The sequence below is a fragment of the Aedes aegypti genome, chromosome 1 (genome assembly GCF_002204515.2).
Source record: "Aedes aegypti strain LVP_AGWG chromosome 1, AaegL5.0 Primary Assembly, whole genome shotgun sequence".
Lineage (NCBI taxonomy): Eukaryota > Metazoa > Arthropoda > Insecta > Diptera > Culicidae > Aedes > Aedes aegypti.
The window spans coordinates 51,588,581-51,612,135 of NC_035107.1; the positions used below are offsets into that span (position 1 = coordinate 51,588,581).

The 23,555-nt window shown below is 36.9% G+C and overlaps 1 protein-coding gene and 1 long non-coding RNA gene across 4 annotated transcripts in view; both read left to right on the forward strand.

The window, feature by feature from the left end:
• The window catches only part of LOC5569928 (carbonic anhydrase-related protein 10), a 194,701-nt gene extending 174,431 nt beyond the window's left edge, over positions 1-20,270 (forward strand). For all 3 annotated transcript variants that reach the window (XM_021848444.1, XM_021848423.1, XM_021848510.1), the window contains exons 5-9: positions 1,999-2,190; positions 16,632-16,794; positions 16,859-17,013; positions 17,096-17,236; positions 18,676-20,270. In XM_021848444.1, the coding sequence (XP_021704136.1) occupies positions 1,999-2,190; positions 16,632-16,794; positions 16,859-17,013; positions 17,096-17,236; positions 18,676-18,801 (777 nt within the window). In that variant the 3' untranslated portion in view covers positions 18,802-20,270. The remainder of the gene's footprint in view (positions 1-1,998; positions 2,191-16,631; positions 16,795-16,858; positions 17,014-17,095; positions 17,237-18,675) is intronic.
• LOC110677690 lies at positions 14,199-15,926 on the forward strand. Its single transcript, XR_002501136.1, has 2 exons — positions 14,199-14,956; positions 15,051-15,926. It is a non-coding gene; the product is annotated as an uncharacterized LOC110677690 (long non-coding RNA).
• Positions 20,271-23,555: the final 3,285 nt, after the last annotated feature.

The following is a 23,555-nucleotide window of genomic DNA, read 5'->3' on the forward strand; positions in this document are numbered from 1 at the left end:
TATGAAACGTGTACGAAAAGTTTTGATTCTGGTTTTTTGTTTTGATAGGTCCCACTTACCCCAGGTACAAATATATTTTGGGGTAAGATAGACCATCGAAAATTTCATATGAAATGAAAACAAAATACTGATTTATCGTTAGCAGCTTGTAATAATACTTAAAATTATAGCATACTGATGGAAATTCGATTTAAAACACATTTATTTTTTGCGAGTCAATGCAAGACGTGAAACGTGTCACTATTTGTCATGCAAGTTGAAAATGACGCTGAACTGACAACTGTTACATCAACCACATGGTAATAAAAATAACAATATGTTTAGTACTTAATACATTCCTTGTCATTGTATCTTCAACTTTCTAGAAGAATACCTCCATGAAAAACTTTTCCTAGTTGAGCTATGACAAAACGCCCCACTTACCCCGGATTCTCACTTGCCCCGGGGTACCTTATCCTGGTAAAAAAAAAAATTTATTTTCGTGTAATCTGTTAATTCATTTTAATTTATACATATATACATATACATGTAATATTTATACATATACATAATATTTATACATATAATATACATAATACTAATGAATACATGACAACGACTTGTTTAATTCACGCAAGGCCCTTAACAATAAAATCAGCAACTAACTGCGGTTCCCGTAATAATTTACACCGAAAAAAAATTTTTTTTTCTACTAAATGTGAAAATTGTGACATGTTTGAAATGTCATAACTTTTTTGTTTATTGGTTTACCATCACCAAATTTTTATGGTAGATAGCTAATATAATGGACCGTTTTCCCTCAAAAAATTACGTTGGTATTCCGATAGGGTTTTGAGATATTTGAGTTTTTGTGTCAAAAATTATGTTTTTTAATGCAAAAAAAAAAAAAATTTACTGTGTGTATTTCTTTTGGAATCTTTATTTAGTTGTCTAACTTTGTTTCTTTAGTTGTCTAACAATCGAACGAACCGTTTTTGCTGTGCAGCTTTTTGAATATTTTTGAACCATTTTCACATACACCCTTTTGAAAAGTTAGTCGTGACTTAACTTGAAAATTTGATATCGGAAAATGACGATTTAGATGGAACTGGAAAACTGTGCAAAGTTTCAGCTCAATAGAAAAAAATGAATTAAAAAATTTACCAAATTTTGGTGCTGTTGCTTGGAATCACTCTATTTTTGACCAACACACCTGTGTGTGACTTTAAAACTCTCTGAAAAATCGGTTTTGTACTGATTTCTTCTTCATTTTCTCAAATTTCACAGCAGACAGAGTTTCTTAGAGTTGCGAAACTTCTTGATGTGTCATACACCTTGCAAAAAAGCATAACAAATCACCCAGAATTTGTTAAAATTACACACATGATGTGTTTGTTTAGAAGAGCTTGATTTTGTACGAATCGTACTCGTATTTTGCGTAACTTCATTTAAGCGTGTAGCGGATGCAAAGTAGGCGCCGAAAGCACTGCAAAAAATTGAGAACGAAGGCCTACTGTGGAGCTTTGTGGCGGTGGAACGATGACGAGCAAAAGTTCTTTCACGCGAATAAAACACTTTCTTGGATATACAACGATGCAAGGCAAAAGACACCTCCAAAACACTTCGTCACCCCAAATTTGATTACGGCTTCAAGCGTTCGACATCTTTTGCCACAGTATTTTCCATCAGCGTTGGCAGCAGCCCTATAAATTAATCTTCAAGTGAAAGTAGTACCCAGACGTCAAAACTGGCAACACTGCATTGGCTTTAAATGGTTGCCACCTTCGTTGCCACTTTGCACGTTTCGAGAAAAGGGGTGTGCGTAGCATTAAACACCATTCGGTGGGTAATAAAATTGAGGCAATAAACACACATATTGCCACCATAACAAGTCGAAAACGAGCTTAAAGAGTACTTAAAGAGCTCCTTCCCCAAAAGGATGAAAAGGCTGGAAAATTAAATTTTCCGCCAAGTTTGGTTCAACTAAAGTATCTCCTATTTCCCATCGGTTCATTTCAGATTTCCGGCACACTGCACAATACGGGACAGTCGTTGGTGTTCCGGGTGGATAAGGACACCAAACAGCACGTGAATATCTCCAGCGGGCCGCTGGCCTATCGGTATCAGTTCGAGGAGATTTACTTCCACTACGGGACGGACGATGGGCAGGGATCGGAGCATCACGTCCATGGGTACAGCTTTCCTGGGGAGGTAAGTGTGGAATATTTCGAAATAGTTGAGGATTTTCAGATGATCGTCTAACATAACAAGTCAGTCATAGGCACAAATTTGTTCATATTATACAGATTTCGACATTCGTTTGCAAATACAGTCAACTCTCCATAACTTGATATTGAAGGGACCACAGTGTTTGGGGGAATCGAGCTAAAGAACTCAAAACCAGTGCAAATGCGATTCAAGGAGCCATAAAAACCAACTTTTTACTATGGTTCTCTAGCTCGTTATCGAGAAAGGGAAAGTTGAGTTGTAATACTTTCATCTGAAAATGTTGCCACCTTTCATTCTAACATATCATTTTGTATGAAAAATTCCAAGTATAGCAAACTTCAATATTCAATCTGTTGGATTATATCTTTTTTTTTATCTTTATTAACGAGATTTTTAGCCCTGGGCTAGTTCATCTCGGGACCACCGGCTTTACTTCCCTTCCGAAGGAAGTCGTCACTGAAATTTTTTAGTGACTATCTCGGTGATGGGATTCGATCCCAGGTCCTCGGCGTGAGAGGCGTGTGTTCTAACCACTACACCAGGTCCGTCCCCTGGATAATATCTGTTCTACCGGGCTATCATCTAGTTTTTGGCCCTTCATATAGCGGTATGTTGAATTCAAATTGGTCATGATACATGAGCTTATTGTAAAGTGTAGCCTCAAGCAAAGCAATGCATATACAGTCTCCATAAGTATCTCGATATCTATATCTAGATACGGAAAGATCGAGACGAAGAACATATTTCTTATGAATACTACATTGAAAACAACTCCATTCTCAGGAAAATAGAGAAAATAATAAACAAGAAGACGTCATTCCACGCTCCTAATTTATTTGGAATCAAGAAAATCTGGTCTAGTAACCTTTGATATGGAGAGAAAATTGGGAACGATAGATGGAGGGGAATTCATTCCTTAGTCGAGTGGTTAGAGTCCGTGGCTACACAGCAAAGCCATGCTGAAGGTTCGATTCCCGGTTGGTCCCGGAGCTTTTCGTAATGGAAATTTTCTGGACTAGAGAGCATCATCGTACCTGCCACACGATATTCGAATGCGAAAATGGCAACTTTGGCATAGAAAGCTCTCAGTTAATAACTGTGGAAGTGCTCATAAGAACACTTAGCTGAGAAGCAGGCTCTGTCCCAGTGAGGACGTCCATGCCAAGAAGAAGGAGAAGATAGAGATATCCAGATAAGCAGAATATCGAGACTTGGAGAGGGAAATTGTATGCAGAATTAACCCAAATAATCACGAAGCATTATATCATTGCATATAAAATGCAGCTGCATTACTGTGAGCCTGTCATTAAAGTAGTGTAGTTTAAAAGTGGAAATAGACACTTATACAGTGGAACTAATGTAAGAACGTCGATTAAGCAGCCAAGTAGTTTATATAGTAATATCAGTACAGCAGTGTTATTAATGCATTGTTACATTTGTAATATAGGGTTAATGCTTCAGCTCTTGAAATTTGATATGCAGTAGAATTCGTGCAGCGTTATAATGCTTGTAATTACATTGTAAGAGACCGAAATCATCGACGTATGGAGAGTCGAATGTACTAACAGGTGTTTTTCTATGTGATTTAAATTTATCACGACGATCCATATTGGTTTTTCATTGAAATTATGTACTACAAAGTTTTCCCACGAAAACAAGTTGATTTGCAAATTACGACTTGAGAAAAATTGAAGATGTTCACATATAGTATCTGCCAAGTATTTCATAAGGTGCCTGTTGAGAAATTCTTAGGAAATTCGTCAAGGATCACGTCTGAAACACTCATACAACGATAACTGAAAGAGTTACTCCACTATTAATCTAACGGACTTGCCAGAAATCCAAAGAAATCTTATAGAAAATCACTTATAGACTCAGAAGGTAACTTCCGATGATCGTATACGAAAAAAGTATACCAAAGACTTTGTAAGAAATATGGGGAATTTACGTATTCTCGGCAGTCTAAGCCGATGCCATGCTTCTTTTAAAATTTTCTCGGACATCATCAGACAAACAACGTTATTTGTCAGTTTGCATTTTGCTTTTTGAAAACCTTTTTAAAACGCTTCGAACATTTCATGTCAGTATAACTATTACTGGCAGCCACGTTTTCTTCGGCAGCTCTTATGGAAACTGCAGTCAAATCTCTTCGGAGCGGTTCCACAGAAAATGACGACTTTTTTCCCAAATTTCATTTTTATATTTTTTGATTTGGATGAAATTTTGCACATGCTTTCTTTATGCCCAAAAATGCCTTTTTGCATCATCGGCTCGCCATTTTGACTCTAGCCTTACTTTTGAGAAAAGCCTAAGAAAAAAATCCTTAATAATTTTCAAAAAATTATAACTTAGAAACGGTTTGTCCGATCAGTTTGGTGCCTTCCGCAAAGTTTTAGGTTATTGTTGGGACTATCTGGAAAAAAAAAACTGTAAAAAAATAATGTTGTAATTTTTTATATATCGAAAATAAAGCTTAAAAATCAATTTTCTCAAAAATCGTATTTCTGATTTTTTTTTTATATGTTTAAGTAGATAAAAATGAAGTTTTTGCACAGTGGGTCAAGATGGAGAAATCATGGACAAAAAATTTGTGATTTTTTGAAAAAAGGTGAATTTTTGATAATGGTCATAATAAACTTTTTAAATATTTTTAAACTCGATTTTATGAAAGTACGCAAAATTTACAACAAAAAAGGTACACAGAAAAGTCAGGCTAACTTTTACCGTTTTAAAGATACAGCGATTCCAATACAAAATTATGATATAATTTTCAATTTTCGGTCATTATAATATAACTTAGAAACGGTTTGTCCGATCAGTTTGGCGTCTTCCGCAAAGTTTTAGGTTATTGCTGGGACTATCTGGAAAAAAATATACACTGTAAAAAAATGTTGTAATTTTTTATATATCGAAAATAAAGCTTAAAAATCAATTTTCTCAAAAATCGTATTTCTGATTTTTTTTATTTTTTTATATGTTAAAGTAGACAAAAAATGAAATCTTCTGCACAGTGGGTCAAGATGGAGAAATCATGGAACAAAAAGATATGATTTTTTAGAAAAAGGTTGATTTTTCAATATGGTCCAAATAAACTTTTTTGAGTGCTTTTCGACCTAATTTTATGAAAGAACGCAAAATTTTCAACAAAAAAGGTATATGAGAAAATTTTGCTAATTGCTACCGAAACATTTGAAAAGTTTATTACAGTGGGATTCCGTTTTTGGCATGCTCCATTTTTGGCACCCCCCGATTTTGGCAACAAAATGGATCCGTTTTTGGCAACATTTTTAAAGACCATTGAAATTTGTATTTTTTTGTAAATATAATAGTGTTTAGTGTTTGTTGCTTAAGTCACTTGAATAGTAGGTCAACTACTCACCGACTACTTTCCAGAGCTCCATTTTCGTCGATATTCCCCCAGTTCCCATTAACTACTAAGGGCACTCGTGCGCGCTTGTTTACTTCGGGATGGTCATTGGTCATGTATTCGTAACGTTTCATGAGAGCATTAATCTCCATCAGTATCTAGAGAACAACGCTTTTTTCTTAGACATTCATACTAAGTGACCAGCCCACTTGAGTCTGCCAGTAGGGTATATACTTATTGAAACCGATTTGCATCAGATTTCGAACAGCTTGTTTGAACAAAGCACAAGCACTGGCACAAGAGCAACAAAATGTCTTTGACTCATGACTTTGACTTTTCCAATCATAGATTTCGTCTCACCTTTTTAGTTCACTGTTCTAATTTTTATGGAATTGCATGCATTGCATATATAAAACACACTGTAGTAATACTTTTAAGGAATTTCATAACGTCCATTGCGATATTCTAGTGAATTGCAGAAGTGTCGACATAAAATCCAAAAACGTGTGAATATTTTACTCATTGTATTTGATTTTTCAAGAATAACAATGTGTCTTTTAATACCGCCATCATGATGACAAATGCGACCACAGTCCAAACTACACTTTATTCTGAATAATATCATTGAAGCGGGCGATAAATACGCTTGAGAGTGTATGAACTTTTGTCTGTGGCATTGGTGTGTATATTGATCTTTCTGCGTCAACTATTTAGAACTAGTTCTCTTTGTTAGAAATTGTGAAAGACTTTAGATTTGTTAAGATACGATCCAACATTCTATACAAGATTTTTAATCAAGGATACGGGTGTCATAAAATAATCACCTTGTTCCTCAATCAATGAGTTTCCTAACTGTACTCTAAAGAATCCTTAGGAGATTCGTATTTTAAGGGGAATTCTCAGATATTTCAACGCATTCTTGAGGATGTCTGCAAATTTCTTTCGGAAACTGAGAATTTCTTGCGTTATACTGAGAGTGTATAATTGATTATTGGGTGTTTTGTCCAAATCCTGATGATTCCTAACAAACTCTTAAAATTTCTGAAGCGTTCTGTGAATTCCAAGCGAAACAATGTGGATTTCTAGTGGTATTTTGAGCACTTCTGGCGAAATTTTCAGGATTTTGAAAAGGTGTCCAGAGAAATTTTGGAAGTTCTAGTGGTACCTAAAAAGTTATAAACTTTTGAAAATGTTAATCGAAGAATCGATAATTTTCAGCTATATTGCAGTGAAATGAAATCCTAAGTAAGATCCTAAGAATTCTAGGCTGGATCCTGCGCATTCCTAGCAAGATGCTTCAGGGGCCAAATATTTTCGTGTAGATTCCTTACAAGTACCCAAAGATTCCTATCAGGCTCTTGTGATATCATAGCAGTAATATAACATAACATATGACAAGCTCAATTAAAATTTATTTCAAATTAACACGAGAAGAAGCTTGTTTGTGTATTCGACGAAATTACAAACCGTTTATTAATTCTAAACTTAATTTTTAAATTTTACGCTAAAGCCTATAAAAACTCATGCAGTTTTGTAATAGGCAGTGCCTTTGTTTTGTAAGAATAAAGAAAAAAACACTTCATTTATGTTTGTATTTTTACACGGTTGTAAGGAAAAGTTCAGTTCATGAATAAAGGTCATTTACAGTGTTGATAGACTCACAATCAATACGCTCTCCCGTGAGAGCAAACTCATCAGAGATCTGCTTCGCAAATCTCACGCTTGAGATTTTGATGCACAATCACTCAATAAACTCAAACCGCAAAAATTATTCAGTTACAAAACCCGTCAAAACTCGTGAATCCCGAATGTTGTCATTTACGTTAGGAAGGATTACTATAATTTTACCAAACTAACAAGACATTATTGTCGTGTGTGAGTAAACTATGGAAATGCGAGAAAATGAGTTAAAAAGGTGAGCCAACTCATCCATGATTTTTTGACTGCTGAGTTGCGTGATTGACAACTCACGCATGAAAAATCTCAAGCGTGAGTTATGAGAAATCGAGTTTTTCACATCACTGATCATTTATGCGATTATTGATTTTGCATTACTCTCGCATACAAATAGTGTGCACAGAGCTTCTTTAAAATCATTGAAGAGATTTACGTGATTAAAAGTATGTAGAACGTTTGTCACAATTAACATTACGGGCTATAGCTTCATGACAAAGTCCATCTCAAAAGAAATTTGCTTCAAAGTGAACCGTTCCGAAGTCACGATGACATATGGTTTTATAAAGATGATGTAATAACATTCTACTGATGTTTTCAAAATCAATACATGAAGAAAAAAAAACAAAAAGGGGTTCCGATTTTGGCACGGTTCCGTTTTTGGCAACTGAAAATTTCGACTTTGTTGCCAAAAACGAAATCCCACTGTATGACCATTTTCAACAAATTCACCTTTTTTTTTTAAAAATCATAACTTTTTTGTCCATGATTTCTCCATCTTGACCCACTGTGAAAAAGACTTCATTTTTTGTCTACTTCAACATATAAAAATATAAAAAAAAATCAGAAATACGATTTTTGAGAAAATTGATTTTTAAGCTTTATTTTCGATATATAAAAAATTACAACATTTTTTTACAGTGTATATTTTTTTTCCAGGTAGTCCCAACAATAACCTAAAACTTTGCGGAAGACACCAAACTGATCGGACAAACCGTTTCTAAGTTATATTATAATGACCGAAAATTGAAAATTATATCATAATTTTGTATTAAAATCGCGGTATCTTTAAAACGGTAAGAGTAAGCCTGATTTTTCCGTGTACCTTTTTTGTTGTAAATTTTGCGTACTTTCATAAAATCGAGTTGAAAAATATTTAAAAAGTTTACTATGACCATTTTCAAAAATTCACCTTTTTTCAAAAAATCATAAATTGTTTGTCCATGTTTTCTCCGTCTTGACCCACTGTGCAAAAGACTCCATTTTTTGTCTACTTTAAAATATAAAAAAATAAAAAAAAATCAAGAAAACATTTTTTGTGAAAATGGATTTTTAAGCTTTATTTTCGAAATAAAAAAAAAATTACATTTTTTTTACTGTGTATATTTTTTCCAGATAGTTCCAACAATAACCTTAAACTTTGCGCAAGACACCAAACCGATCAGACAAATAGTTTCTGAGTTTTAATGTTATGTCCATCAAATCGATTTCTGAGATCATTCTGCACCTCTGGGCCAATTTTTTAAAAAATCCCTAGGAGGAATCTCGAGAAATCTTGATTTGAAGTTTTTGACTTAAAAATTCAATATAATCCTTAATAAAATTTTGCATTAGCACTGAAAAAATTTACAAAAACGCTCAAAAAGTTGGCCAAACTGTTCTCAACTAGCATATAACTGTTACCATTGTTATAATTAGAAATATTTAAAACTGACTTAACATACCAGAGTGGCTTAAGTATGTTTTTACATGGCTTAATCCATTTAGCTTAGTTCAATAGAATGAAATCTAAGCAATAAATTCTTATATACAATTGATATTACGTTCGATAAACGTGAAACATTCAATGCTGAATATAAGTAATTTACAGCTTTTTTTTTCGATTTTCACATTAAGTGACCAGCCCACCGAAGTCTGCCGTATTTATTTTGCTTAAAAAAATTTGTTTCTACTACTTACTACTTACTACTCTTGATGTTTACGTCTAGTTTTCCGCCGAGTTCTGCCCTCACCATTCTGTGTAAAAATATACTTTTCAATACTCCAGCCACAACAGGATTATAACTACACGGGAAACATGATTGTCATATGTCACAAGTGTTCGAAAATTAACAAAGTCTTTAACAACTTCAAACAAATCCTCAATGAGTATTTACTACTTTAGATCAGCATCACCAGGAATTCCACTCTAAATACCTGCAACAATCTTCGTTTTATTTTTTTCGGAATTCATCGTCAATCTGTATATTGATTTCTAGATCACGATCGACTCAGTAACGAAATTCTAGCTGCTGCAGGTAATATCAAAGGCTTAAAAATAAAACATAAAGCTGATAGGCTGGCAAATACAATGAAGTGTAAGAATTGTAGACGAGGAGCCTATTTTTTTGTTTGGAAAATTACATGGAATGGAAGGAGATGAAATTCAGAATTTACTGTTCAATATTGCGTTTTGTCGCATATACTCCTTGATTTTGCAGACGATGACTTTATTGAAATCGTCCGCTGTGCAGTAAAGCAGAGTTTCACTATTTTAAAGGTGGACGACTAGGATAAGCTTGTCATATCTAGTGATCCTTTATAGAGAGATAAGCGGAAGTAAAATGGAAAGATTTGGCAACAGACCAGAAGTGCTGATTTTGCTCGGCGTCGAGAACAATATTGTAACACGGACATGACTTCCTCATTGCTACAAAAAATATTTTGTTTCGTTATAGATCTTTGAGCTACATATTCAAACTAATAAACAGCCCAAAAAATCAACAACTAAAAATCGCATTGACAAAAATTTAAAAAAGAAAAATATTTCATATATTTTTGCTTTATGCAAAATTACTTTTACCGATATAATTTCAAGCGGATAACATTACGCCTCAAGAAAAGTTCAAAACAAACATAACGCATGTTCGTTTGGCTCACACTTTGACAGCTCTCGCTGCTCGATTGGCTCACACTTTGACAGAAATGTCAGCTTCCGCGAATCTCTTTTATAAAGGATTTCTAGTCATATCATGTACTCTACCCAAATGTATATGGTTGCATGTAGACAAAGAAGGAAGTTCAGATTTGTTGGTACTGAAGCAGTGCTTTATGGAGATGTACAGTTGTGTTCAGAATAATAGTAGTGTAAGCCGATTTCCATACAAAATACTCAAATTTAGCATTCAGTTACTTTCTTTCCATAGGACCAATCGGCATGAAGTTTTGGCAGTAAACTACAAATATAGTCAATTTCATTATTACATAATTTGTTAATTTTCACACTACCGGTTAAAAAGTTAAGCACCAGGCGAAATCGTTCAAAATAATAGCAGCTTTTATTATTTATATATCTGCTGTATTTTGAGTTTTTGAATTTTTCTAAATTCAAAACCGATTGCTCATATGGAAACAAAGTAACAGCATGCCAAAGTTGAGTATTTTGTATGAAAATCGGCTTTCACTACTATTATTCTGATAATAATGATAACACACGTGTACTAGCTGTAAATATCTCATTATGTAACCAGCTTGGGGACTAACTTGCAAGGGGATATAACATTTCTACACTGTTGCTTGATAAAGGCTTATCTTATTTCATAGATCAATTATTTCGTTAACAACTTCAGCAAAACACCTCGTAACCCTAAATCAGTTTTCAATAAAAATGCAAACAGAACAACGATGAATGCAAGCATGCCTAAATGAATCACCATTGTCAATTTGCCCTGTATAAAACGCTTATTATTGGCTCTAAGAGCACATTTATTTGAGAACAGGAGCGAAAACTATTGTGTGAATAAAATAGGCAAACTTCAGTGAGCTGGTCATTCAGTGAGAATGCCGGTAGAAAAAGTTACATCATTCAGGTGGAGGTCAGCGGCCCCGTGGAAGACATTCGTGTATGTTCATTCTGATATTGGCGTGAGCGTACCAGAGCTACCAAATCATACCAGATTAGAAACAAATGATTGATACTAGCTCTAAATCGACTATACAAGTATAAAAACTATAGAAATCTATGAAAAAAAATCTTAAGCCACTCTGGTAAGTTTAGTTAGTTGTTAATGTCTAATTATAACAACGGTAACAATTTTATACTAGTTGAGAACAGTATGGCCAACTTTTTGAGCGTTTTTGTAGGTTTTTTTCAGTGCTATTGCAAAATTTTAATGAGGATTATATTGAAATTTTAGATCTAAAACTTCAAATCAAGATTTCTCGAGATTCCTCCTAGGGATTTTTTTAAAAATTGGTCCAGAGGTGCAAAATAACCTCAGAAATCGAGCCCTGTGCTCAGAATGAATGGACAATTTTTTTGCATAATAACGGTCTGTCGGGGCACCGTGGGGATATCTCGCCTTATATCAGATATCTCTTCCAAACATTCGTGAAAGTCTACAAAGCAAAGTTATACCTATGCTACAAAAGTGTATCTTCTAGAATTTATATTTAGGAATAAAGAGAGACTCTTAAAAATACAAGTGAATATCTTCTAGAACTTGGGGACAAATTGTTACGAAAACTCTGAGCGAGTAGAAAGATCTTTGATGTACAAAGATCAAAACTTTGAATCAAGTGTGAAAGTGATTCTTCCACATTATAGAAGCAATTGCAATATCTTGCCCTCAAAAAGTCTTAATAGGGAACAAACATTGTGAATAAGCTGAGTTTATAGGAAAGGAAGCACCTAATAAATATCATAAGCAATATTTATTTTTTTTCAGCTGATCAATGACAAAATCCTCGTCGTGTTCTACTGTTAGCAAAGATCCTAAAATGATATCCAACGCTTTCCGCAACATGATTCATTCCAAAAACTATAGATAATATTGTATTGAGTCAAAATAATGGAAATGTGATACGATTATATCTGTTGGAGTATTGGGAAAACTTCTTGGACAGTTTCAAGAGAAATTTGAAAGGAAAAAAATAGATACAGTTTTGGCAATGAAACAGTAAACGAATGTCGATTTTCATACTCAATAATCTTGTAGCTCGGTGTTTATTGATGACATAAAATTCCAGCGGCGAGCTAAAAACAATGTAAATTTACTATTTCTTGTTAGATTTCAATTTTTTTATACACATGTCTTAAGGTTATAGACGGTTTCAAATCTATTTTTATGAATAAAAATGGAATGGTGTTTGTATGTCTCCGACGTATTTGTGTGTGTAAAAATATTTATTAGGGTAGTCGGAACCTGGGAGGGAGAAACCAATATAAAATTTCTGTACGTCAAGGTGAGCCCAGATTCTGCTGTCACGAACTGTCACTATGAGCCGGGATCTCAAACAATGGACAAACATGATAAAATCGCGTAATAGATCAAACATATTTTTTGCATTTCATCAAAGGTGACAAAATTCGGATGAGAATCAATTCATGCACATTCAAAAGTATTGTCATGAAAGCATCTTAAATTCTGATTGAATTAAAAATATTGAAATACGCATCGTTTCACTTTTTCAAATAAAAATAACAATTGAATTTATAGAAAACTGAACCAGCGAATCTGGAGAATTTATAATATATTTTCGAGAAATTCGAACATTTCCCTAAAAATCTTAGCGTACCAATAGCCTCAACGGTAGGGGCGTCAGTAGTTTGGTACATGTCTCGGTTCGATTCCCGTTATTCACTTGGTTTTTTAACAACAATATAAAACTTTTTTTATTTAATTGCTGTCATTTTCTTAAAATAGACTAACACACTTAAAAATATTTATCCAATAATGAGTAAAATTATATAGTTTTTACCCTAATTATTTTTTACCCAATGCGGTATTTGTAACAAAATATTTTACAATTTTGATATGGTGTATTGCAAACATTTAGTTATTTCAACAACATCCTGCATCTAATTTATAAAAACCGGTGTTAAAAAAAAGATCGTACCTAAATAACTCATCAAGTTATAATTTTGATAGCTTCAGCTAGTCGAGAAACTTTGCACTTTCTTCAATGAAACAATGACAAATGATAAGCTACGAAATATGTGTCTTTTCCCAAACACTCGTCATGCAGTGTATCTAAGAGACCTTTTTCATTTTTCAATATTATTTTGGATATTTACCAAAACTATGAGATTATTGTTCTGAAGTTTTGAAGTTTTGATAGTTCATTAAAAGTTTAGTGTTTTAGTAGAAAACGAAATTATTGAATAAATTTGTTTATTGTGATGATCTCTACTTTCAAATTTATACTTGTCTTGATGCACAAAATGTATGTCAAATGATTTATAAAGGTAAATTATTTATTTTTCTCTAAGCAAAAGTGCATGTTTTGCCATAACTTTTGATTCGCACATGAATTTCCTGTTAAATAGCAGTTAAGTTCAGCCGTCTTCTTCTTTCTGGCGTTACGTCCCCACTGGGACAGAGCCGGCTTCTCAGCTTAGTGATCTTATGAGCACTTCCACACTTATTAACTGGGAGCTTACTATGCCCATGACCATTTTTGCATGTATATATCGTGTGGCAGGTACGAAGATACTCTATGCCCTGGGGAGTCGAGAAAATTTCCAACCCTTGAAGCATCCTTTTTCCAGTACGAAGGAAAAGTCTACAGCCAAACAGCAGGGGACCTAATGGGCTCCCCCCTTTCACCAGTAGTGGCAAACTTGATAATGGAGAAAGTGGAACAGGAGGCCATAACACAGTTAGAGGAGAACAACATCTCGCTATCCACATACAGAAGGTATGTCGATGACTGCTTCGTAGTTGGTAGGCGAGAGGACATGGAGAAAGTGGTGGAGCAATTCAACGCCATTGATGAGAAGCTGAAATTTACCGTCAAAGAAGAAACCGAAGAGTCACTTCGATTTCTGGATCTCACTCTCACGAGAGTTGGTGAGAAAATACAAAAAATATGGTTCCCGAAACAACGAGACGGTCGATACTTGGACTACACGTCGGAAAGCCCTCACACTCACAAAGTGAACACCATGATCGCGCTGATCGACCGAGCACTCAAGCTAACAGACGCCGAAAGAAGAGAGGAAAGCCTTAGAATGGTCAAAAACATTCTCCGGAACAACAACTATCCGAATAATGTGGTACAGCGAACTATAAGAAAGCGGGTTCATCTGCTTTACAACACACTGGAGAATGAGAGGGAAAACGAAGAAATGAAAACATACGTGTCTATCCCATACATCCCTAGTTTAAGCGAGAAGGTGAGCAAAGTTTTGAAAAAACACAACATCACTGCTTCCTGCAAACCGTGCGATAAGGTGAAAACAACCGTTTTCACCAAGCTTAAGGATGCTATACCACCAATGAAACAAACTAACGTGGTATACAGCATCCCTTGTGGAGCTTGCGAAAGAAAAGAATACATAGGACAAACATCACAAACACTGGACAAGCGCATTGCGCAACACAGAAACTCCATACGCACCAACGCTTCAGCCACGGGACTCACGCAACACGCGATAGAAAACGGACATCAATTTCACTTTTCTCGAACACGAATCTTAGAGAGGATCAACCATGACGCAAGCCGATTAGCAGCAGAAATAATTCTCATTAAGATAAACAGAGAGACAACAGTAAACTTACAACGTGACGTAGACGGGTTCTCCAACACATACAACAACTTGATAAACAAACTTAAAGACGAACAACGACGAACAGAACAACGACGACAGGAACGAGAACATAGAGAAACGACGTAGAAAATTAGAATTAAGTATACCGCCGAGACGGACGAACGGTCGGCGGAATTGTAAGTGTTTTCTTTGTAAATTCTTTATTGATTGTATGTGGAGAAATTATGTTAATTGTGAATTATTTTGTTTTATTCTATGTTTGTGCAACAGTTTTCTGAAGATGACCGAAATAAAGTAGGCTGAAACGTAAAATTTCTATATCAGAAATCATTACCCGTCACCGAAAAATAACAATGAAGTGGAAACGGATAAGTATAAATAGCATTTTTTTTGCTGTGAAACAGAAAATTTTCACTAGTCACATTGAAATCATTGTGATTTGTATGTGACATGCTGTGTTACTACAAGAAGAACTTGAACAAACAAACTGTTAATGAGAGCTTTATTGTAATGCGTCTAGCTTGCAGGAGTTTTACTAACGACTAAATTAGTTTTTCACAGTAACAAACCGGTTCCCAAGGGTTGTCACTAGGTGATGTAACGAAGGGCAGATTGCAGCCGATTGCTACAACTTCTACAATTCTAATTAATATTTCCAAGAGATTCTGAAGAATGTCTTCACAAGATATGACCTTCTGCTTACGAAGCAGAAGCACCGCAAATCAAACAAATACCTAACCGACAGTAAATTTAACATTCTAGATGCCAATTCTGTGCCCCAAACCTTGATGCTACGTATTGTCTTTTAACACCAGAAAGAACACAGAAAGGAAAAAACTTAGACTCCAACTTTCAATCCCGCCAAACGACAGTGCAAAACTCGCGCCAAAGTCAAAGGTGTTACCCGAGGCTGAGCTGCATTTCGCGTTTAGTTTTCAAGCTTGTTATGTAAATAAGTTGCACGTTCGCACGTTTCCGTTTCTCTCCGAACTCTTTGGAATCTTTCACCGTCATGGGTTCTTTCTTACACTCGAGAAAAAGCGTACATCCGGGTACCGCACTAATGCAACATGATGTTGCTATTAAAAAACCCGGAGAACACATAAAAGCCGGTGCTCCTTCCAGACCGGCCGCCGTATGGCGAGAGTCACTAAAAAAAATACATGCCAAAGAAAACTAGTTAAGACAACGTGATGGTAATCAGAAATAATGGCTTCGAGTAACGGCGCTCGGAATTACGTAAGAGCCCATGTCGACGACGACGACTACCCGTCCCAAAGTGGCTGCGATCTATACAAAATTGGTCAAAAGTACATGACATTGTTCGCAAGACAATGTTTTGGATTACTGTTAATAAATAAGCAGATACAGGACCTTTTATGTATTTGTTACATTTGACCAGTATTGGACCACTGTGCGTCTGCGTCTATCAAGCGAGAGAAAAAAATCCACGTCCTGCAAGAAGGAATGTTAATAACGTGTAATTTAGTGTTTTGTAAGTACAGGAGACTTCTCAAACCCACTCGGGCGTGTGTCGTACGTGAGGGACTATGCTTCCCAAGCTGCCAACTTCCGGTAATCCTTCGGGGCAAAACTGCTGTTGGAGCGCTCTCTCATTCCGATAACGCCAAGCCAAGAGCGACGTGACGCGCCTTCATTTTCTTCGGGCGGATTTTTTTCCCTCCGAGAAAAGCAGATTGTAAAACCAAACGATTATTACCTTTTATTAACCTCACGGTGGCAACACCGGACGTCATCCACTCACCCCTCGGTCGCCATCTTATCGGAAACTTTTTATCGCAATGAAATGCGGGTCTTTCTTTCTTTCCACGCTTCTTCCCGCGTCAAAAGATTCAATTATACGGCTTCAACAAGGAACTGTACCACAACATGTCCGAGGCGCAGCACAAGGCCCAGGGCATCGTGGGGATCTCGCTGATGGTGCAGATCGGTGACACGCCCAATCCAGAGCTGCGAATAATCACCAGCACCTTCAACAAGGTCACCTACAAAGGTAAGCCAAGCGATCCACTTTGATCTATGGAAGGAGGAAACTGGCAACAATTCTACTTTGACAGGTTCTTCCACGCCGATTCGGCACATTTCGCTGCGGTCGCTGTTGCCAAACACCGAGCAGTACATGACGTACGAGGGGTCCACCACTCATCCGGGCTGCTGGGAGAGCACGGTATGGATCATCCTGAACAAGCCGATCTACATCACCAAGCAGGAGGTGAGGTTCGATATCGACGTGTGAATCGCCAAGATAGAAATCAATTAATTTGTTCGAAATGTTTCGCGTATCTCTTTGACAGCTCTACGCACTGCGGAAACTGATGCAAGGTTCGGAACAGACCCCGAAGGCTCCGCTGGGGAACAACGCGAGGCCACTGCAGGCGCTTCATCACAGGACGGTGAGGACGAACATTGACTTCGCCCATACCGGAGCCAATAAGGTAAGTGGAAAAACTTCTCATCAGAAGAATCTCTCTCAGAGACGCAGAAGAATTTCTCCCAAAGATTCTGAAGTATCTCTCACAGGTATTCAGAAGAATCTCTCTCAACGATTAACAAACATCCCTCCCAGAAATTCCCGGACATTAAGAAGAATCTCTCCCCGAGATTCGGGAGAATCTCTCCCCGAGATTCGGGAGAATCTCTCCCCGAGATTCGGGAGAATCTCTCTCCGAGATTCGGGAGAATCTCTCTCCGAGATTCGGGAGAATCTCTCCCCGAGAGAATCTCTCCCGGAGATTCGGGAGAATCTCTCCCGGAGATTCGGGAGAATCTCTCCCGGAGATTCGGGAGAATCTCTCCCGGAGATTCGGGAGAATCTCTCCCGGAGATTCGGGAGAATCTCTCCCGGAGATTCGGGAGAATCTCTCCCGGAGATTCGGGAGAATCTCTCCCGCAGATTCGGGAGAATCTCTCCCGGAGATTCGGGAGAATCTCTCCCGGAGATTCGGGAGAATCTCTCCCGGAGATTCGAGAGAATCTCTCCCGGAGATTCGGGAGAATCTCTCCCGGAGATTCGGGAGAATCTCTCCCGGAGATTCGGGAGAATCTCTCCCGGAGATTCGGGAGAATCTCTCCCGGAGATTCGGGAGAATCTCTCCCGGAGATTCGGGAGAATCTCTCCCGGAGATTCGGGAGAATCTCTCCCCGAGATTCGGGAGAATCTCTCCCGAGATTCGGGAGAATCTCTCCCCGAGATTCGGGAGAATCTCTCCCCGAGATTCGGGAGAATCTCTCCCCGAGATTCGGGAGAATCTCTCCCCGAGATTCGGGAGAATCTCTCCCCGAGATTCGGGAGAATCTCTCCCCGAGATTCGGGAGAATCTCTCCCTGAGATTCGGGAAAATCTCTCCCCGAGATTCGGGAGAATCTCTCCCCGAGATTTGGGAGAATCTCTCCCCGAGATTCGGGAGAATCTCTCCCCGAGATTCGGGAGAATCTCTCCCCGAGATTCGGGAGAATCTCTCCCCGAGATTCGGGAGAATCTCTCCCCGAGATTCGGAAGAATCTCTCCCCGAGATTCGGGACAATCTCTCCCCGAGATTCGGGAGAATCTCTCCCCGAGATTCGGGAAAATCTCTTCCCGAGATTCGGGAGAATCTCTCCTCGAGATTCGGGAAAATCTCTCCCCGAGATTCGGGAGAATCTATCCCCGAGATTCGGGAGAATCTCTCCCCGAGATTCGGGAGAATTTTTCCCTGAGATTCGGGAGAATTTCTCCCTGAGATTCTGGAGAATCTCTTTTGCAGATTCGATAGAATCTCCTTCCAAGAATCGATAGAATCTCTCGAGGAGCGATCACCATAATGATTTATAAGACTTTCATTAACGTAGTATTCATTAAATCTTTATATTCTTTCGTATCCCTTCAACATCACAGAATCAAAACTGTCCCACCATGTACAAGGACATGTACTACAAGGCGAACCGCTGGACGGATGTCGCCTTCCGGGGCCGTGAACGTGGTCTTCCCGACATCGACTCGGTGTTCCATTCGATCCCCTAGTGGAGCTGGAGCGGGGGTGGTGTCGGTGGCAGCAGCGGTTCCAGCAATCGCCTAGGTGGCAGTGTTGCCAAATCTCCCCAATGAATCAGCCAGCCGCGATGACAGCTCTAGGGGTCTGGGTAAGTCCTTCGGAGACATTTGTCTACTCCTTTAGCTAGGCATTCCAGGATGAGATCGAGCGGTCACGTGTGTAAAGTGTATGATGAATAGAAAGTATTCCTATTTTTATGAAGAACTGATGATGGATGGACGTCGTAGAAAATCTGGATGAAAATATGTACTGTTACTAGATCTCTATGACTGTAAAGTGCGAAGGAGATTCCTTCTCTAAAAATATGAAATGCCAAACAAAATAACCACTGATGCAAATGAGACAGAACTTAACGAGGAACCCCTTTTAGGGGTGGACAATAATTCAAATATTTAACAAAAATGTAAACTTTTTTAACAAATCAATTTCACCAACAATCACATCAATTTGCTTACAAGCAGAGCTGTCAAATTCCAAGATGGCGTTATTTTTATAGCAAATTCCAAGCAAGCCTGTTCTGTCAGTCCACCCTCATTGTTGCTTGAAGCGCTGATGGCAAATCCGCTGTACATATTCATTAACCTAAATTTACTGTGAAATCAGTATAGAACAATACGAACAACTAGCAAAAAGTGCTTCTACTGAAACTAACATGAAAATTTAACCTTAAACAAAGTAACGGAAGCCTAAAACGAATACATCTAAACAACCAAAATATAGAAGAATTTTTATAACGTGATGCCTAAACAAATACTAAAGTAAAGGAAGCATTAGTTGTACATTTGCAAAAGAGTCGTTGTTATTATGGGTTTGCAATTTTAACAAGCAAAAGTAGGCGCTATAATTAACTGTCTGTAAAAAGTTACACTCATAATCGAATCCAACCAGATAAAACAAAAAATACGATCAACCAAACGTAACGAAAAACTGCTGCGACAATTACGACGATGAAACAGCGAAAAGACCAGCCAAACTAAGCTGGCGTTGAGTTGTTTCGTTTCCTCTGACAACCGGATGCTTGATGGGTGTGAGCGTGCGCAATTTGTAAACAAACCGAAGCATCTGTCAATCAAAACCAATCAACGTGCATCAATTAGAATTGTGTATTGCAAAGCGTGTTACTTAAACAAAAGAAGAAGCAAACCTAAACAAGTGCTTGACGAAGAGTTGCCAACTCTTACGATTGCTGTATACTAAACACAAACACACACAGAAAAAACGAAAGACAAAATGCAATATTCTACTACAACCATCCACGAACATGAAATTACCCAACCATGTAACCGACAAAGTATTGAAACCACTCTCCTATATACCATTTTTCGATGCAAACAAAGCAACAGGTTCAAAACAAATCAAATTATTGAATTTATTTAACCAAAACAGATTCAATTGGAGAAACGAGAACAAGCAAAGCGAATAAAAGTTATTAACCATTCTTGCCCCTTGGGTGTTTTGATATTTGCGAACGATGACAGCAGCGATGCCAGATCTACGAAAACTTCCGTAGAATCCATAGTTTGAAGACATACAACTGATTAGAAAATACAGAATATAGAATAGGGAATTGATTTGGTGTTTCTGTTATGTTTCATGCACGTGATTTTTCAAAAGTTTATCTGGGGGATTTGATTGTTTTTTATCACTATTTTATTTTCCATAGTGCAGGAATTGCTTGAATTTCCTCTTCTTTTCTTTGGCGTTACGTTGGGGTCGCAATTGCGGGTCAGAGTCTGCTTCTCAGCTTAGTGTTCTTATGAGCACTTCCACAGTTATTAACTAAGAGCTTTTTTTGAGTGTACATATTGTATGGCAAGTACGAAGATACTCTATTCTCTGGGAACACAAGAGTATTTCCTTTGACGAAAAGATTTTCGACGATTCTCGAGAATCCCACTTCGGCTACTGAGCCTATTGGATTTCCTTAGCGCTGGCATCTAGTTTCTATGTGCTGCAAACATACATTATTGCAATCAAGCTTTGCATTCGCATTTTGAAAGTTTGGACATGCATTGTTACTTATTGTTACTTATTATCTAACAAATGTACATTCACAAATATTTCCAATCCAGCTGATACAATTTATATGCAGTCTTATGTGTAGAATGTTTATGTGCGCACTGTTCGATTATATCTGTATAAATCATATGATTTCTTTTACCAATCATTACGTGTGGACTGTTTTAGATGTAGGAATTTTATTTGGTAGTGATTTATTAACATCTTCAACATCTCCAAAGATTCGTTAAGAAATTCATCCAGAAATCAAGTAGAATCACTGGATTAACTCCTGCAGAAATTTTTTGGATGGATTCCGAATAGATCATACCTGCAGACCCCTTTTTGGGAATTGTAGAAAACTCTGAGGAGGTTCATGGGACATTTCTTGCAGGAATCGTCTTGAAAAATCTTTAGATAAACTTTTTAAAAAAAACTCATTGAAGGAGGAACTAATTTCTTTGTTCAAAGTAACAGTTGATCTACAGAAGAACAGTTGTCTTAATTTGAAACGCCTTAACTGATTAAGTCATTTGCGTCCGAATAGAAGAAAAGTCCATTAATGAAGCTTAATTCATGTCAATTGTAAGAATTTCTGGTTGGTTTTTCAGAAAGAACACCCGATAGCTTTTATTTAAAATCGGTCAAGCGGTTATGAAAAGTTATGATTTAAAAAAAAAAATATTTTTTTGCAAAGTTGCGATTTTTTTGGTGACCTTATTTTGGAAATGGTCACCCTAATCAAAAATCCAAAAACACGTGTTTATATCGGATAAGGAACAAAATAGCAAATTTTCTCGGAATTCGGTGACCCACTAGATCAGTTTTCCATGGAATGGCTGTATATGAACAATTTGTTTTTAATATGCAGAAAAAAAATGTGATACTATTAAAATAATTATTGAGACTCGCTCGAGACTCCTTTTTATAGAATCACCAGAACATTCCCTCGAAAAATCTTTTGGGAATTATGAGGAAATCAATGTATTCATAAATCCGATCGATCTCTGAAGAGAACCTTTAATGAATTCAAAAGTATTATAAAAAATCTCTTGAGAAATTCTTAGGAAAAACCAAAGAACTGGATACTTTGGGAAATCTGTAAGAAAAATACACGAACACAGATTGTTTACTATGCAAGTATGAATAGAATTTTTACAAGTGTTAGAATAGAGTTGTCTGCAGTGTATTCCCGTGATCTGCAGCTACTTTTCAAATTGCCAGCATGCTATTCGGAAGCTTCTTTCTTCATCGCTTTCCTCAGGTATCATCTGAAATTTATTTCCTATTTCCTCTAAAATGTCTTAAAAAAAATATCCAAAAATTATAAGAAACGTCAATTGAGAGACTCAATGAAGAATCTTTGGAACAACTCGTAAAAAAAGGAATTTCTTAGAGAATGTCTGAATAACTATTAGGGAAATTTAACGATCATCTTTTAATAAATTCCAAAAAGGATGTAGCTCGAAAAATGATTGGAAGAATCAAAAAATGGGTGGGCTTGTACATTTAAATGTTTCTTAAGGATTTATGGTAGGCACACGTAAAAATATTTTCAAAACAAAAATCGAGACAAATTTCCATAATTTCTAGAAAAGAAAAAGAATTGATTCAACTAATACATGTACAATTTCTGGCGGAGGAAAGAAGGAGAATCTTAAGGACTCATTAATGATTTTTCACGTGGATTTCCTGGAGGGATTATTGGAGAAATCTTAGAAATGTTAGAATAAATCCCTTGAGAAATAATGCAGTTTCTTATGGACTATTTGGAGAAATCTGTGCTAGATTTTCTATTATGAGCATGAGCTAGACTGATGCAAATTTTGAAGTTTTTGCTGCCCAATGCTTGAACGGCGTCATTTATGATGAAAATATTTCTCCCAAAATTTGAAGTGATTTGGAAAAAATTGATTATGCACACGCCTTTTGAAGTTTGTATGGAAATTATTATGAAAATGGTAAACCTTTTGTGTTCAGTCCTCTAACTGCTCATCATAATAATCTATGGGAAAGTGAATAAACTCTTCTCATGTAAAATCTTGCCAGCTACAACTTAGCCGAAGACCACATTTTGATGGGACGTAAAGATATTTTTTTATTATTGATAACAAAGTCCAAATCATGCTGAGATGACCATTTAGTTACTTTCAGAGCTACACTGCTTTTTTGCTGTAGAAAATAGTTGCCTGGATTATTTTGATCTATTCTTCCCGCCAGAAGCCTCACTGTTGCCTACCGAACTGCTGGTGAAGCATTTTGAATGCAAACCCTCTTTATGATGATGAATAACAGCTGACGTCCAATCAAAATGTGGTCCTCGGTAAAGTTGTAGTCGGAAGAAATTCACATGAGGCGAGTTTGCTCATTATTCCATAAAATATTATGACGGAGAAATAGAGGGCTGAAAACAAAAGTTTGGCGTTTTCCATAGTAATCTCCATATAGACTTAAAATGGCGTGTGCACACTCAAATTTCTTGCAAATCATTTCAAACTTTGGGAGGATGCTATTTACCATAACAGAAATCGTTTAAGCATGGGGAGCCAAAATTCAACATTTGCTTCACTTTACTGTACACGGATAACCATCTCGCCAATCATTCTTTGTAAGATGTCCTTCTGTAACGTTCTCAAGAAATGCGTAAGTTCTACTAGAGACTCAATGTATTCCGCAAAGGCTTTGTGCCGCAAGCCGAAATGTGTCGGGATAAGAATGGAGGTAT